Here is a 13,211-nt window from a genome sequence, read left to right as displayed (position 1 = left end):
AAATATGATATACAAAGTCTAGCAGTTTAAATTATATTTAATGAATTAGATTTTAAAATCTCTATTAAAGACATTAAGAATGCAGAGAATGCTCAATATGATATATTTATAATTCCAAAAGGGAAAGAGGATAAGTCTTTGCTTGCATCTAGTGTATAGTACTGTTCCTTATATATACACCCTAGTACTTGTATATTAGATGAGTAGTACTGTAAACTAAAATATAATATAAAATATTTAAATAATTTATTGTATAATATAAATTTATTTTTGATGCATATTAATGGATGCATTCGAAATTTTTATGAGACATTTGGCAACTTCTAATTAGTTTACTGTTTAATTGGCCATGTGGCTACCAACCGTTTTTTTGAATGCGATCAAAATTGTACTGGGAATTCATAAATAAAAAAAAGTAATTCTATAGATGTTCGAGGGTTTTCGCCGTAAATTCGCTGTTCCTCTTTGCCCTTTGCTGAGGCGGTTTGGTCATGGAGACTGTGGGCGACGCAACAATTTCCCTCCCCCCCCGCTTGTCCGACCTCTCAGCCACTAAATAGCCACCGAAAACACACTATTAATTACTAAATTTATTATGAATAATTGTTATAAGTAATGGGCTATATAAGGAGTGACGAGGCTCGCTAGGGTACGCGCCCTCTCGAATCATCGTCTCCTCTTCCTACTCCCCTCTCTGTCCCTCTCTTCTCCTCCCCTCTGTAAAGAGCTTGGGGAAATCGCCCCTCTCGATCTCGATCTCGATCTCGATCTCGATCTCAACCTCTCTCCAGCAGGTATAGATTGCGTAGCTTTGATCCTTTTGTTTGTGTCTAATTTATCGTCTAATATTGGATCGGCGGTGTGTTAATCGTGTTCTTTCCTTTTATACGAGCTCCCGATCTAATTCTGAGATCCTCCACATCCTTTGTGTAGATGTCGCATCAATCGCTTCCTNNNTATATATATATATATATATATATATATATATATATATATATATATATATATATATATATATATATATATATTTTGCGGTGGACTTTATTTTGTGTAGAAATGTATGGGGATGCCGTCAACTACAGGTCATTTTGATATAGATCCCTGATTTGCTCTCTTACTTTTGGCGACACCTCCGATTTGTGTTAGTTATTTGATTTGGAGTTCAAAGTTAGGAACTTGATGAAAATTAACCGTTTCAGTAGATATCGGCTATTACTTTCTTAAGATTTCTGCATTACATCTACAGAAGTAGTTAGAGCTGTGAAATTTGATGGAATGTCTAATTAGTTTAACAAACATCCAATTGTAATGGGTTTAAATAACTCTAGTTAAAACACATCGAAGTCGAAAATTTGGCGATTAAGAAAAAAAATGAAGTTGAAGGGCCCATTTCAAAGTTCAAACGGGGCTAAAGTTTTGGAGGTCTCCTTAGATTTTACCTTGATTATTCATGGTAGAGGTTTGCAATTTTTTGTTGATCAGAACCATAATAATCAATCTTGAGCTTCTTCTCTTTGTATCTATTTCCACCCAGTGAACGCCCTATCATGCATTGACATTAGGTTAATCTATTAAATCTTGAAATAAATGTGAGAAACGATTACTTAGTAGCCACTGGGCATTTGTTTAGACTTTAGAGTGAATATGAAGCACTAGTTGAATATTGATGATTGGCCAATATTTTGATAGTCATAGTGGAGGAATATATTGGAGCTTTGGGAATATGTTATGACATAGTTGGAGAGAGGTTTTGATAATTTTATTATCAACTATAGATGAAAAATGCAGTAATGTCACATAATGTCACAGCAAGGCACCCTTTGGCTATTTCTTGGATTCCCTTTTTTTTAAAAAATCCCCCCTTTAGCACCACGTCAACCAGGTGAATTGAGAAGGGAACTGTTGGTTCTTAGATTCCATTTGCTTTCAAATGATTATACGCGTTTCTAAGCTTGCTAGAAATGATTTTCTTGAGCATTTTATCCTACAAGTTTGATTATACTGTATATCTATACCTAACATTTACTTATTGTAAAAGAAGAGTTCAAATTTTCTGGCATCAGTAGTTTAGCTTTATAATACTAGTTGCTATAACTCATTTAAGTTTTAGCACATTATGCTTTGTATTACTAAGTTGAAGATAGTGGAGTAATCAAGTTGGGTCATGACACGATTATGATCCACGACTCTCAAGTCTCAACAATAGTTTATAGCAGAATATGGAAGATTTTACTGTTGTGCCTGCCTTTTGGTGGAAGTTGAATGTCAAGTTGTCTGAGCTAGCAGAACTCCAATTGAAAGAGCTAGGTAATGCAGTCAACCTTCTCATGGAGTAGGCAAATAAAATGCATTACAGTCAAGTAAAAGGGATGATATTGTTACTGTATGTTATATATACTTAGTCTAGCTCTTGTTCAATTAGTACATCATATGGAAGGTTTCTTCCTGTTTATTCTATGGTGAATGCGGGGCTCCCTAGCTTTCGAAGATGAGTTTACACAGTTTAAGTTCATACTTTGCTGATGCATTGCCTCAATTCTCAGCTTAATAGTATAGTGCAGAAGACAAAGTGATTATATTCTCATCTTGTCCAGTTGGTAAAGAAAGAGTCCTGTATGCCATATATTAGTTGAACAATGTGCCCATAGCCTTGATATGTAATCTACTTCGTCCCGGTGAGAAATAGGTGCTAATCTCTTTATTGGAACGTATAGCATCAAGAGCATGATTGCTGCATATTTTGCGATCTTCTTAGTTTTAGGGTGCATTTGGTTCGGGTTATCTTGGCAGGATTACAGGCAATTCTGATAGGATTGCTGTGTTTGGGTTATCTGGTATGTAATCTATTCGGTATTGCAGCATTACAAAAAGTTTAAGATTACACTGAAAATATTACCGCGGGGAGAGGGGGGTGTATCTTGGATTGCTTAACGCGGCTAATCTTGCATATTATATAAAATTATAAGTTTACCCCTCCAACTCCCAAAACCGTTTCAATACGCCATTTTAAAAATTTTAATTTAAAATTTTGAATTGTCAAATTTTAAATTTTAAATTTTAATTTTTAAATTTTAAATTTTAAATTTTAAACTTCAAATTTCAAGTTTGTACTGCATTTTATGCTCTTTATTCTGTTGTATTTTGCAAGTTTGTACTGCAGAATCATACAATGATTTCCCTTTTCTTTTCATCAGAATACTGTTTTTTTTACCCTTGCCTCTTTGATCGGATGATTGATGGCATTTACTTTATTTCACTATATAATAGTAACGCCATTATTATACATATTAATCGGCTAAGCAATACCTATTTATTTTAACAAGACGTATCTGGGTTTTTTGGCTCATCAGGTTGCAAGATGTCGATCATTACTCTCCCGAGCACCTACACTCTCAAAAGCAGCTTCCGAAACCAGCCGTCCTCTCTGCTCATCAAAAGCCCTTCCTCTTTAAGCTCACTGAACCGCATCTCGATGTCATCATCCTCCCTAAAAATCTCCAATGGTTTTAGGGCCTCGGCAATGGCTGTGTACAAGGTGAAGCTGATCGGGCCCGAGGGACAGGAGAACGAGTTTGAAGCTCCTGATGACACCTACATCCTTGATGCAGCTGAGAATGCCGGGATTGAGCTCCCATACTCCTGCCGGGCTGGCGCATGCTCAACTTGCGCTGGTAAAATGATTTAACATACTGCTCTTAAAATTTGAAGTTGTCAGAAAATAGTATTTAAACATTTTGTCTCCCTTACTGTGGACTCGAGTCTTTTAAACTTTTTAAACCAGTGTGTAAATTTCAAAATGAAAAGGATGGAGTTATTTTTTTTCAAATTAAATAATAAATGAGTATGGCTGAATATGTATTCTGGACCGCCTGCTTTAATATTCTAATATTGGTACGAAACAATCGATTTCTCTACGAGCTTACTAGAGTGTTTTAATGTTTAAAACATCATTTTATTCTTAACAGGTCAATTGGAGTCGGGAAAGGTTGACCAATCCGATGGGTCGTTTCTCGACGAGGGGCAGATGGCGAACGGGTACGTCCTCACATGCGTGTCGTATCCAAGGGCGGACTGCGTCATTTACACACACAAGGAAGGGGAGCTTTATTAAGATTGTTTGCTAGTCGCTTTAGGACTTTAGTTTGAACGAGATGCTGTGCTTGTTTCCTAGTATGTGGTAGTGGTGTTAGCTTGTGACGTTCTGTTATGAATAATATTGAACTTTTGAAAGTGTTCAAACCGAAACAATGGGGCTCATCGCAATGCTCTGAATCTGAATTACAGATTAAAGGCAACAAATCACAAATTCGAATGCGCTAGCTGGAGAGTTATTTTTACTGATTATCTGCCTCTTTTGCTGGCTGAGTAAATTTCTTAATGAATCTCAGCATTATTCAGTCTGAATTTAATGAAATTTAATAAATTTGATGTCCCTTCGAGAAAAGGGGCTTTGATAATGTCCATATGGTGTTCAATTTTATTTTCTGTTTTCGCCAAATTCCCATCCCCGCGCTGTTTGAACAGGTAATCAATCACCTGGTTTGTCAGGTGATTCAGAGTAAGGGGCTTTCTGTTTGTTTGTAAATAGTCGTAATTGTTCTGTATATGTGATTTAAAAAAGGAATAATATTAAATATATCTCTCAAAATTTTTGAAATATTTTATATAATCTTTATTTTTTTAGTTTCAAATATATTCTTCATATATTTCTATGTTATTCAAAAGTAATATTGTTGTTAGTAACTGTTAAGTCATCTCGGATTAAATCCAGATTAAATTTCTATAAAGATTAAAACTAAATCAAAATATCTCTTTTATTTGTAACTTAAGTTCAACTAAGAAAAGTTTGTAATGGCAGCAAAATATATTTAAAAAGGCAAAAATTTTAAATTTTTTTTTTGTCTCTAATTTAAGGCAAATATGAAAAGTTGTATATGGTAGAAGATTATATTTGAAAGGGCAAAATAATATTTTTACGAAGATAACGATTATTTCTAACTGTTTACTAATAGAATTTAACTATAGAGATATATTTGAAATAATTTGGAGCATTAAAAAAATATTTTTAATATTAGCGTTCTAAAAAGGATAAATAAAAAAGTCGAAAACTTTTCAAAGTATATAAACAATTGCCTCCCAAAAAATATAAATAATATATTGAAACTGTTACAATTGGAGCTGTATAAAAAATATAGTTGTAGGTGATGAAATTATGCTCATAATATCGGTTATAGGTTTCAACCATAATAGTTGTTGAGAGTAATTTAAAAGAAACTATCAGCATATCTTTTAATTATATTTTAACCAAAAATTTTATTCTTCTATACAAATAAGAATGTCACTGCTCTATATATAAAGTCATAAATTTATAAATACTAGTTATAGTGTATGTGCGATACACATCACATTTCATTATATTAAATTTATATTTATATTTTTAATTTAAGTAGTTATTGGTGGTACGAGTCTATTCGTCAATTGATTTTTTTTCGAATTTTAATTTGTCTTCAAATAAGTTTTATATATTTTTAACTTAGTTATATTGTAAATACTTTTCATATGTGTTTTATAATATATAAATTTTTTTTAATTGTAAATAAATTTTAAGACTTCTAACTAATTCTAAATTTTAAGTTAATAAATTCACATTTAAATTTATGAATAAAATTTAAAATACCATAATTTTGAATATAAATATTTACTGGAGATATAGATTTATTTATCAACCCATCTATCTCTCAAATTTGATATATTTTTAAATTAATTAATTATTTTCATTTTAAAACAGTCTATTTATAAAACCAAATATTAAAATTTTAAATTTAATTTAAATTTTGAATTAAAATATGGATTCACGTTTGAAATTATGAAGCAAATTTAAAATATAAAATCGATTTGATAGGCTTATTTTTTAATCATTCTATTTTTGAAACATAATTTATTTTTAGTTAGTTAATTGAGAGATAGTGGATACTATGAATATTTTCAATGTGTATTTCGTAGAAATTTTTGTTTCAATAAGTATGGAATATTCTTTTATAGGGCTGGTGAAAAATATTTTACAATAGATATTTTTTAATTGATAGAAATTTGGATAAATATAAACCTTGTTTCCATTTTCGCAAACAGAATGCAATATTTTTTTTTGTTAAAAAATTAATTCTATCAACAACCATTTTAATAGCAATCTCAAATCAACATAAATTTGTGAATTATATTTATCCAAAAATTTAAATTTTCAAAAAGTAAATTCATCTATATATTTTATTCAAAAATATCTCATATCCTAATTCAAATTCAAATTATTGCCGACAATAATTATAAAGTTCTATTTTTTTATATACATTGAATATTTTTCTATTTATTTTCCAATTCTGATGACTAAAATTCAATTATATATTTTAAACTAAAAGTATCAAATTTTAATTTATATTTAATTCAAAATGTTACATTCAATTTTAAATTAAATTTATATTTATATTTTAAATTTAATGTTAATTATTGGTAGAATATGTCAATTTATTGTTTCATTATTTTAACTTTAATTTATCTCCAAATAAATTTAATGTTGATGGTACAACATACAATTTTTTTTAATGTATACCCAAATTTAAAATTTGAATTAATTTAAAATTTTAAATTAATAAATTTATATTTAAATTTATGAACAAAACTCAAATTTTAAAGTGTATTTTGAATCCATAATTTTAAAATAATTAGTTAATTTTGTAGTGTCTCTGAGGTTAGTTGTTGGACTGACTGCAACATAAGTACCTTATCGATATATCTTTAGAGTGTCGGGACGAGCCGAGGTCGTTTTGGTGCGAAATAGACGCAAAAACGGACTCAGAGCTGTGAGAGTTGGAGTTCGAACACTGAAATCTGCAAAAGCAGGATTTTGAGTGTTGTCTACCGGTACCTGAGAGGAGTACCGGTAACCCAGAGGGATTACATGGTTTGTTGCTCTCGGGTTTTCGCAACTTGGCGTCGAGTATCGGTACCTGTTGGTGAGTACCGGTGCTGGGACTGGGTACCGGTACTTTATTGGGCTAGTACCGATACACAACACGCGATTTTGTGGGTTGAGTGTTGGGTACCGGTACTCAAGTTGAGTGCTAGTACTCAGGCGGCAGGTTTGAGTTGGTAAGGGGTTTTTTGGTCATTTCACTGTGGCGTTTATTCCAACCGACCCTCCAGCTTATATATCAGCCTAGGAAGCTTGAAGAATGCCATAGCTTTTCCTCCTCTTTTCTCTCTCTAGCTAACTGAGGGTCCATCTCAGATTCTTCTTCTGGTCTGTGGAGGATTGCTCGCGCACCTCGGGGGTATTTCCGTTGGAGGTCGAGCTAGTGCGGGGTTTCGCCTATCGACTCCTAGTCGGTGTTGGATGAGCTTTTGAAGTGGGTTAATGTTTACCGAAATCGTCGGAATTCCTCCTAAGTCGTAGAGTGTCAGCATGTATTTTCTTATATGGATCATCATGTGTAGTAGCTCGAATTCATGGATTTGCATGTTTTTATGAAATCTGAATTTAGAGTATAGTCTAATGATTTTAGATGAATTTTATATGCTGAACTGGGATTTGACTTCGGAGAAAACAAATTAAACCTACACTGTCATTTTCGAATTGTTAATAGATTTAGCTTCGGGAGCTGATTTCTTTATTGTATCACTTTTGTTAGTGCGTCGTGGATACTTAGATTAGTGTAGGTTGAGATTATGCTCGTGCTGAGGGGTCGAGCTCGTTTTACAGTAGAGTTTGGACTGTTCCGTACTGTTGGGTGCCGTCGGGGCGAACGGTGGACCTAGATGTTTACATCTTGTATCAGATTGTGCCGATGGCACGTGAGCCTTGATTGTTAGACCAGTTTGACCCTCTATTTGTTTTGACTATAGCCTGCGTGAGCTTGATTGAGCTCGACAGAGACACACTTGCATAATCGGTTGGATCGCTCCCACGAGTGCCGCTCCAGAGTGAGACTTTTCTTGCATTGATGTCATAGCCGTCCCATTTGGGCAGTTTCTTGGACCGGCCACTGTCGTGGGTGGTGTGCGGTGTAGTTTGGATACAGGCTGGGCTGGCCAGTTGGCGGTCCGTTGAGATTAGGTCACTGTTTAGCTAGTGATGCATTACTATGTCTACAGAAAGTAGGGTTTGGATAGCGGTGGTCTAGTGGCTTGTAACTGTAGAGTTTTTCCAACTAACTTTACTATTCTTTGCATACTTTTACTGTAGGCTTAGTGGGTAGGCCGTTGGGATCGGTGACGGTACCCACTGAGGACTACCCTATTTTGTAGTAGTTCTCACACCCAGTTGTTGCTACCTTTTTACAGAGCCATCTACTGCTGTTGATTCTGACCGTAATAAGGGAGTCACAAGCTAGATCCCTACCATCCCTGATCACTGTGCTAGAGGAGTACCCCTTCAGAGGTAGTTTTGGGTTGTGATTATGTACATATAGTTATGTTTTGGTTGTACTCTCTGAAGCGAGGTTGTATTTTGGATATTGTATGTACAGTGGGCTTAGTATGTTTTTGTATATATGTTCTGTTTAGCAGCTCTGTGCTTTGGTTGTAGCTCCTATTTGTTTACAGGTACAGCTATCACTTTGTATACACGAAAAATTTCTTTGTATACGACAGATCTGTTGGCGCGCCCGAGGAATGTAGTAATCTAGGGCGTGACAAATTTATTTCAATTTTAAATAATCTATTTATGGACCCAAAATTTAAAATTTAAAATAAATTCTAAATTTTGAATTAAAATATAGATTCATGTTTGAAATTATAAAATCAAACTTAAAATTTAAACTCGAGTTGCTTTATTTAACTCATTCTATTTTTAAACCTAATTTTCTAGTTATTTAATTGAAAGATATTGGATACTGTGAATATTTTTTGTAAGTTTGTGTATGTGAAGAATTGTAAGGACTGAGATTTTGGCAGTGCAATTAGACTCTCTGTTGACAATGTTCCTGTGTGTAATTTAATTACATAAGCACTCATCAAGTTTCAGGAGAAAATGAGCTAAAATGGAGAAGATACGCGATTTTTAGTTTTTACTTAAGTGAATAGTAACTCCGATTTTCCGAAGAAGCCACATAGTAGAATTGGCTTTCGGCGCGTATCGGACTCCGTTCATAGCGATCCAATAGCTCGTTTCAACCGGTTCAGCTATTCTGGAACCAATGGCACTGACGGATTTCAGATCTGACGCACGGCTTTCGAGAAAAAGAGATTTTATCGAAAAGTGGGTTTTCGCTCTTTGCTGTTCTTGCATAATGAGACTCCTCGTGCTCTGCGTATGTGACCTAGAGTAAGGTGAGTGATGTTACATGTACCTACTAGTGGTAGGAGATTCAAATTTGAATTTGAATCTAGGATTTAGTGGGATTACACATTGGCATATGTGTGTGGTTTTTTGGAAATCGGAGAGCGGACAGGTTTCGTCCCGTATCCGTGATCGATCGATGTGAATCAAAATCGTAGGTTTATTGTCTCCGTTGTGCTGATCGCACTAGTGCGATCCGTTCGCAAATCTGACGGACGGATCTACGGGAAACGCGAAAGGTCCGCTAAGGGGTCAAATTGGCAAAACGGATAAATCGCGAAGAGACCCTATATTTTATGTGCCAAATCGCGTGAGATCGGACGTGGAGGTGCGTATGTGTAAAATACGCGCGCTGTGAAGGACTTGACTGAGAATATTATCCCTAAGTGTGACATCCCAATAGTCCCACATCGGATGTTAAAGGGGTTGTCGTTGGGTTTATAAGAGACTTACACACTAGTAATAATACTGGGTTTAAGCATTTTGGGCCAGCGGTTGGGCCCAACGAGTTATTATTGCTAGTGGGCTGGGTCGTTACATTTGGTATCAGAGCCGGTTCACCAGCTGAACATGTGTGGCGAGTCTCGGCTGAGCCAGGGTCTGGATAACGGGCTAGCGAGATAAGTCTCACATTGCCTGGTGATCTTGGACTGTATTTGTGATTGGACTGACGAGGACGTCAGGGCCTTAACGAATAGACACTAATAATAATAACTGGGCTTAAGCATTTTGGGCCGGTGATTGAGCCCAACGAGTTATTGTTGCTAGTGGGCTGGGTTGTTACATTTGGTATCATACATTCGTTACATTTGGACCGGTGGTTGAGACCCTAGCTAGTCCTATTTATGAGATATAATAGGGCTAAACTTTTAACCCGGCTTAAGCATTTTGGGTGGTGGCAAGGTCCAAGAGGTTAAGAGAGTTAAGCGTGCTAGGACGGGAGTAGTCCTAGGATGGGTGACCCCCTGGGAAGTTGGGGCGTCACAGATAGTATCATAGCCAATTACCAGCCGGAAGTGTGAGATGAGTCTCGGCTCAGCCAAGGTCTGGATGACGGGCTAGCGAGACGAGTCTCACATCGCCTGGTGATCTTGGGCTGTGTGTATGATTGGACTGACGAGGACGTCAGGGCCTTAACGGGGGGAGTCTGTGACATCCCAATAGTCCCACATCGGATGGGAAAAGGGTTGTCATTGGGTTTATAAGAGACTTAGACACTAGTAATAATAACTGGGTTTAAGCATTTTGGGCCGGCGGTTGGGCCCAACGAGTTATTATTGCTAGTGGGCTGGGTTGTTACATTTGGTATCAGAGCCGGTTCACCAGCTGAACATGTGTGGCGAGTCTCGGCTGAGCCAGGGTCTGGATGACGGGTTAGCGAGATAAGTCTCACATTGCCTGGTGATCTTGGGCTGTATGTGTAATTGGACTGACGAGGACGTCAGGGCCTTAACGGATAGACACTAATAATAATAACTGGGCTTAAGCATTTTGGGCCGGTGATTGAGCCCAACGAGTTATTGTTGCTAGTGGGCTGGGTCGTTACACTGAGAGGACTATCTTGCAAAATGTACATATGTATATAGTAGTTGCACTAGGGTTTCATGAGGAAACCCTAGCTTTTGGCCCTCTCTTTAGCCGAACTGAACCCTAGCCGCCCCACCTGCATCCCTGCCCAACCGTGCGCGCGCCCTGAACGCCGGCAAGCCCCTCCGGCCACCGGAAAACCCTTCCGCACTACCCTCTCCCTCCCTCTCTGCCAACCACTCCACCACGTTGTGGTTGGGGTCTCAAGGAGTCATCTAAGTCGGAGCGCCACCATCCCCTAGCCGAGACCAACGTCCGGTACCATCGCCGGACGTTTCCGCCGTCAGCACGCGCCGCTGGAGCCAGCTGAGTAAGCTGCGGCCAGCTCGGGTCAGCCCAAACCGAGCAGGCTCGATCTCGGGTTTCGCATGCGGCCACCGCCCCCCATCGGCTGCGCCGCCTTCTGGCGACATCCCGCTCGCCGCCGCCCGCTACCCCACCGTCCCGGAGCGCCGACGGGGCACCCTAGCTCCTTGCGGCCAACCGCGATCACCCAGACCGAGCCTGGGCGATCTCGGCATCCGCGCGGCGCCGATGCTCCCCGCCGGCAGTGCCGCCCTCCAGACACCTCCGGCGACCTCCGGCGTTCATCCCCGGACGTCCCCGAAGCCGTCGGCCGCCGCTCTTCCACTCTGCGGCCGTCCAGAGCTGGTGCGGGCCGAGGCCGAGCCACCTCGGCCACCGCACGATACTGCCGCCCACGGAGGGGCGCATCATGATACCCTAGGCCTCCGGCGACAGATCGACGTCGCCACGACCTCCTCCGGTCGTCGCCTTGCCGCCGGCGCCCTTGAACCCGAGAGTAGCTTGGCGGATTGGATCGCAGTCGCCGCGCCACCGGCCGCCTCCCGCCGCTCGCCAGCACCTGCCCTAGACCCCATCGACCGGCCGCGCTCGTCCCTGGCCGGAGCTCCCGCCGTCCGGCCGCCGCCGGCCAGCCCTAGCTCTGCCCTGGCTGATAAGCAATGTTTTTGCTGTTCTGCGCATTGTTTCGGTTTGGGATCAATGTTCCGGTGACCTGAGGCTGTTCTGATGCCTCCGGAGGTGAGCACAGTGATCGTTGGTTAGTGCTGATCACAGTGCTCACATCATTTAAGGTCAAAGACCCCCGAATGAGTGAATTTGAAGCATTTTTAGTTTTAGCGCACAATTTTGCTGAAGTTCGCGTCGCTCGCGCTCTTGTCGCAGTGGCCGGAATTGCTCCGAAAGATGAGCACGGCCTCCATCACGCCGAGACCTGTCAGCTGGTGTCTCAGTTTGGCTAATTGACTTCTAGTTTGTGTAGACGGACCATAAAAGCGCTGAAATCGCATGAAATAATGCGATTTCGGGTAATCGGGAGGGCTTTTATGTATTCTGGGTTGTTGCGGCTGCTGTTGGCAGCATGGGTGAGCAGTGGGTGACCTCTGGACTGATTGTCCAAGGCCCCAGACCTTTGCGAAGATCGAAAATGTATTTCCGACGCATTTTTCGGTGAAATCCGCCGACAAAACGCGATTTCGGTTCGAAACTCTTCCGACGATACTTGGTGACCATTTGCCACGTCGCTGAGCCTTGTTGGCTCGTCACTCGCTTTGTTTTGAGGGTTCGAAAACGACGGGTGAGCGACGGTGGGTTCCGGTGTCGAAATCGATACTTCCAGGAACCCGGATCGGAACGATTATCCGACGATAATCGTTTTGGAGTGAGTTAAGGTCTTTGCTGCCAAGTCACACGTAAATTTGTATTTAGTGGCAGCGGGTGACTCGTGGTACGAGTCGGTGAGTTTCGGGACAGTCTGTGGGTACTGGCGTAGTCTCGGTGCGATTACGGGACTTCCGGCGTAGTACGGCGATCGGTTTGGGAAACCGATTCTCGTGGGTTTATTTGTGGGGTTATGCTTTCGGGGTCTCTTAGTTGTGGGTTAGACACTAACCTAGTGGACCCTCCTTAGGTCCGGTTGACGTTCTTTTGCAGTCAGGAGACAGGCGCGACATTTGTTCAGGTGGGTACTTCGATCCGACGTCGGTACAGTGGTGCACGCTCGGTGATGGTTTCTTACCCTTACTCTTCTGTTGTTATTATTACATAGTATACATTGAGCCTTGCACCCATGTTATTCCATTATACTCTACTCGTTGTGTGCATGCTTAGTATCCTGAGTAGGAGTAGAGTGGTTCTATCCATGTGCGTATCTGTTGACCTGGTTGGTCGATTCTTGCACTTCATATCAGTGACTTGGTTGGTCGATTCTTGTACTTCGTATCAGTGACCTGGTTGGTTGGTTTTCGTACTTCGTATCAGTGACCTGGTT

The 13,211-nt window shown here is 39.6% G+C and overlaps 2 protein-coding genes across 2 annotated transcripts; both read left to right on the top strand.

The window, feature by feature from the left end:
* Positions 512-4,341, top strand: LOC109710943 (ferredoxin, root R-B1-like). Its single transcript, XM_020233761.1, has 3 exons — positions 512-794; positions 3,351-3,671; positions 3,966-4,341. Exons 2-3 carry the CDS (start codon positions 3,359-3,361, stop codon positions 4,109-4,111), a joined length of 459 nt encoding a protein of 152 aa, XP_020089350.1. The 5' UTR covers positions 512-794; positions 3,351-3,358; the 3' UTR covers positions 4,112-4,341.
* On the top strand, positions 11,453-11,935 carry LOC109710678 (mucin-7-like). Its single transcript, XM_020233411.1, has one exon. The coding sequence runs from the start codon at positions 11,453-11,455 to the stop codon at positions 11,933-11,935; it is 483 nt and encodes a 160-aa protein (XP_020089000.1).

The sequence above is a fragment of the Ananas comosus genome, linkage group 5, assembly GCF_001540865.1.
Source record: "Ananas comosus cultivar F153 linkage group 5, ASM154086v1, whole genome shotgun sequence".
Lineage (NCBI taxonomy): Eukaryota > Viridiplantae > Streptophyta > Magnoliopsida > Poales > Bromeliaceae > Ananas > Ananas comosus.
This window is presented reverse-complemented; position numbering and strand designations above follow the sequence as displayed.

Coding starts and splice junctions, on each gene's coding strand:
- LOC109710943 (XM_020233761.1), top strand. CDS start 3,359: ATGTCGATCATTACTCTCCCGAGCACCTACACTCTCAAAAGCAGCTTC. Junction 3,672..3,965: donor CGCATGCTCAACTTGCGCTG/GTAAAATGATTT, acceptor TATTCTTAACAG/GTCAATTGGAGTCGGGAAAG.
- LOC109710678 (XM_020233411.1), top strand. CDS start 11,453: ATGCTCCCCGCCGGCAGTGCCGCCCTCCAGACACCTCCGGCGACCTCC.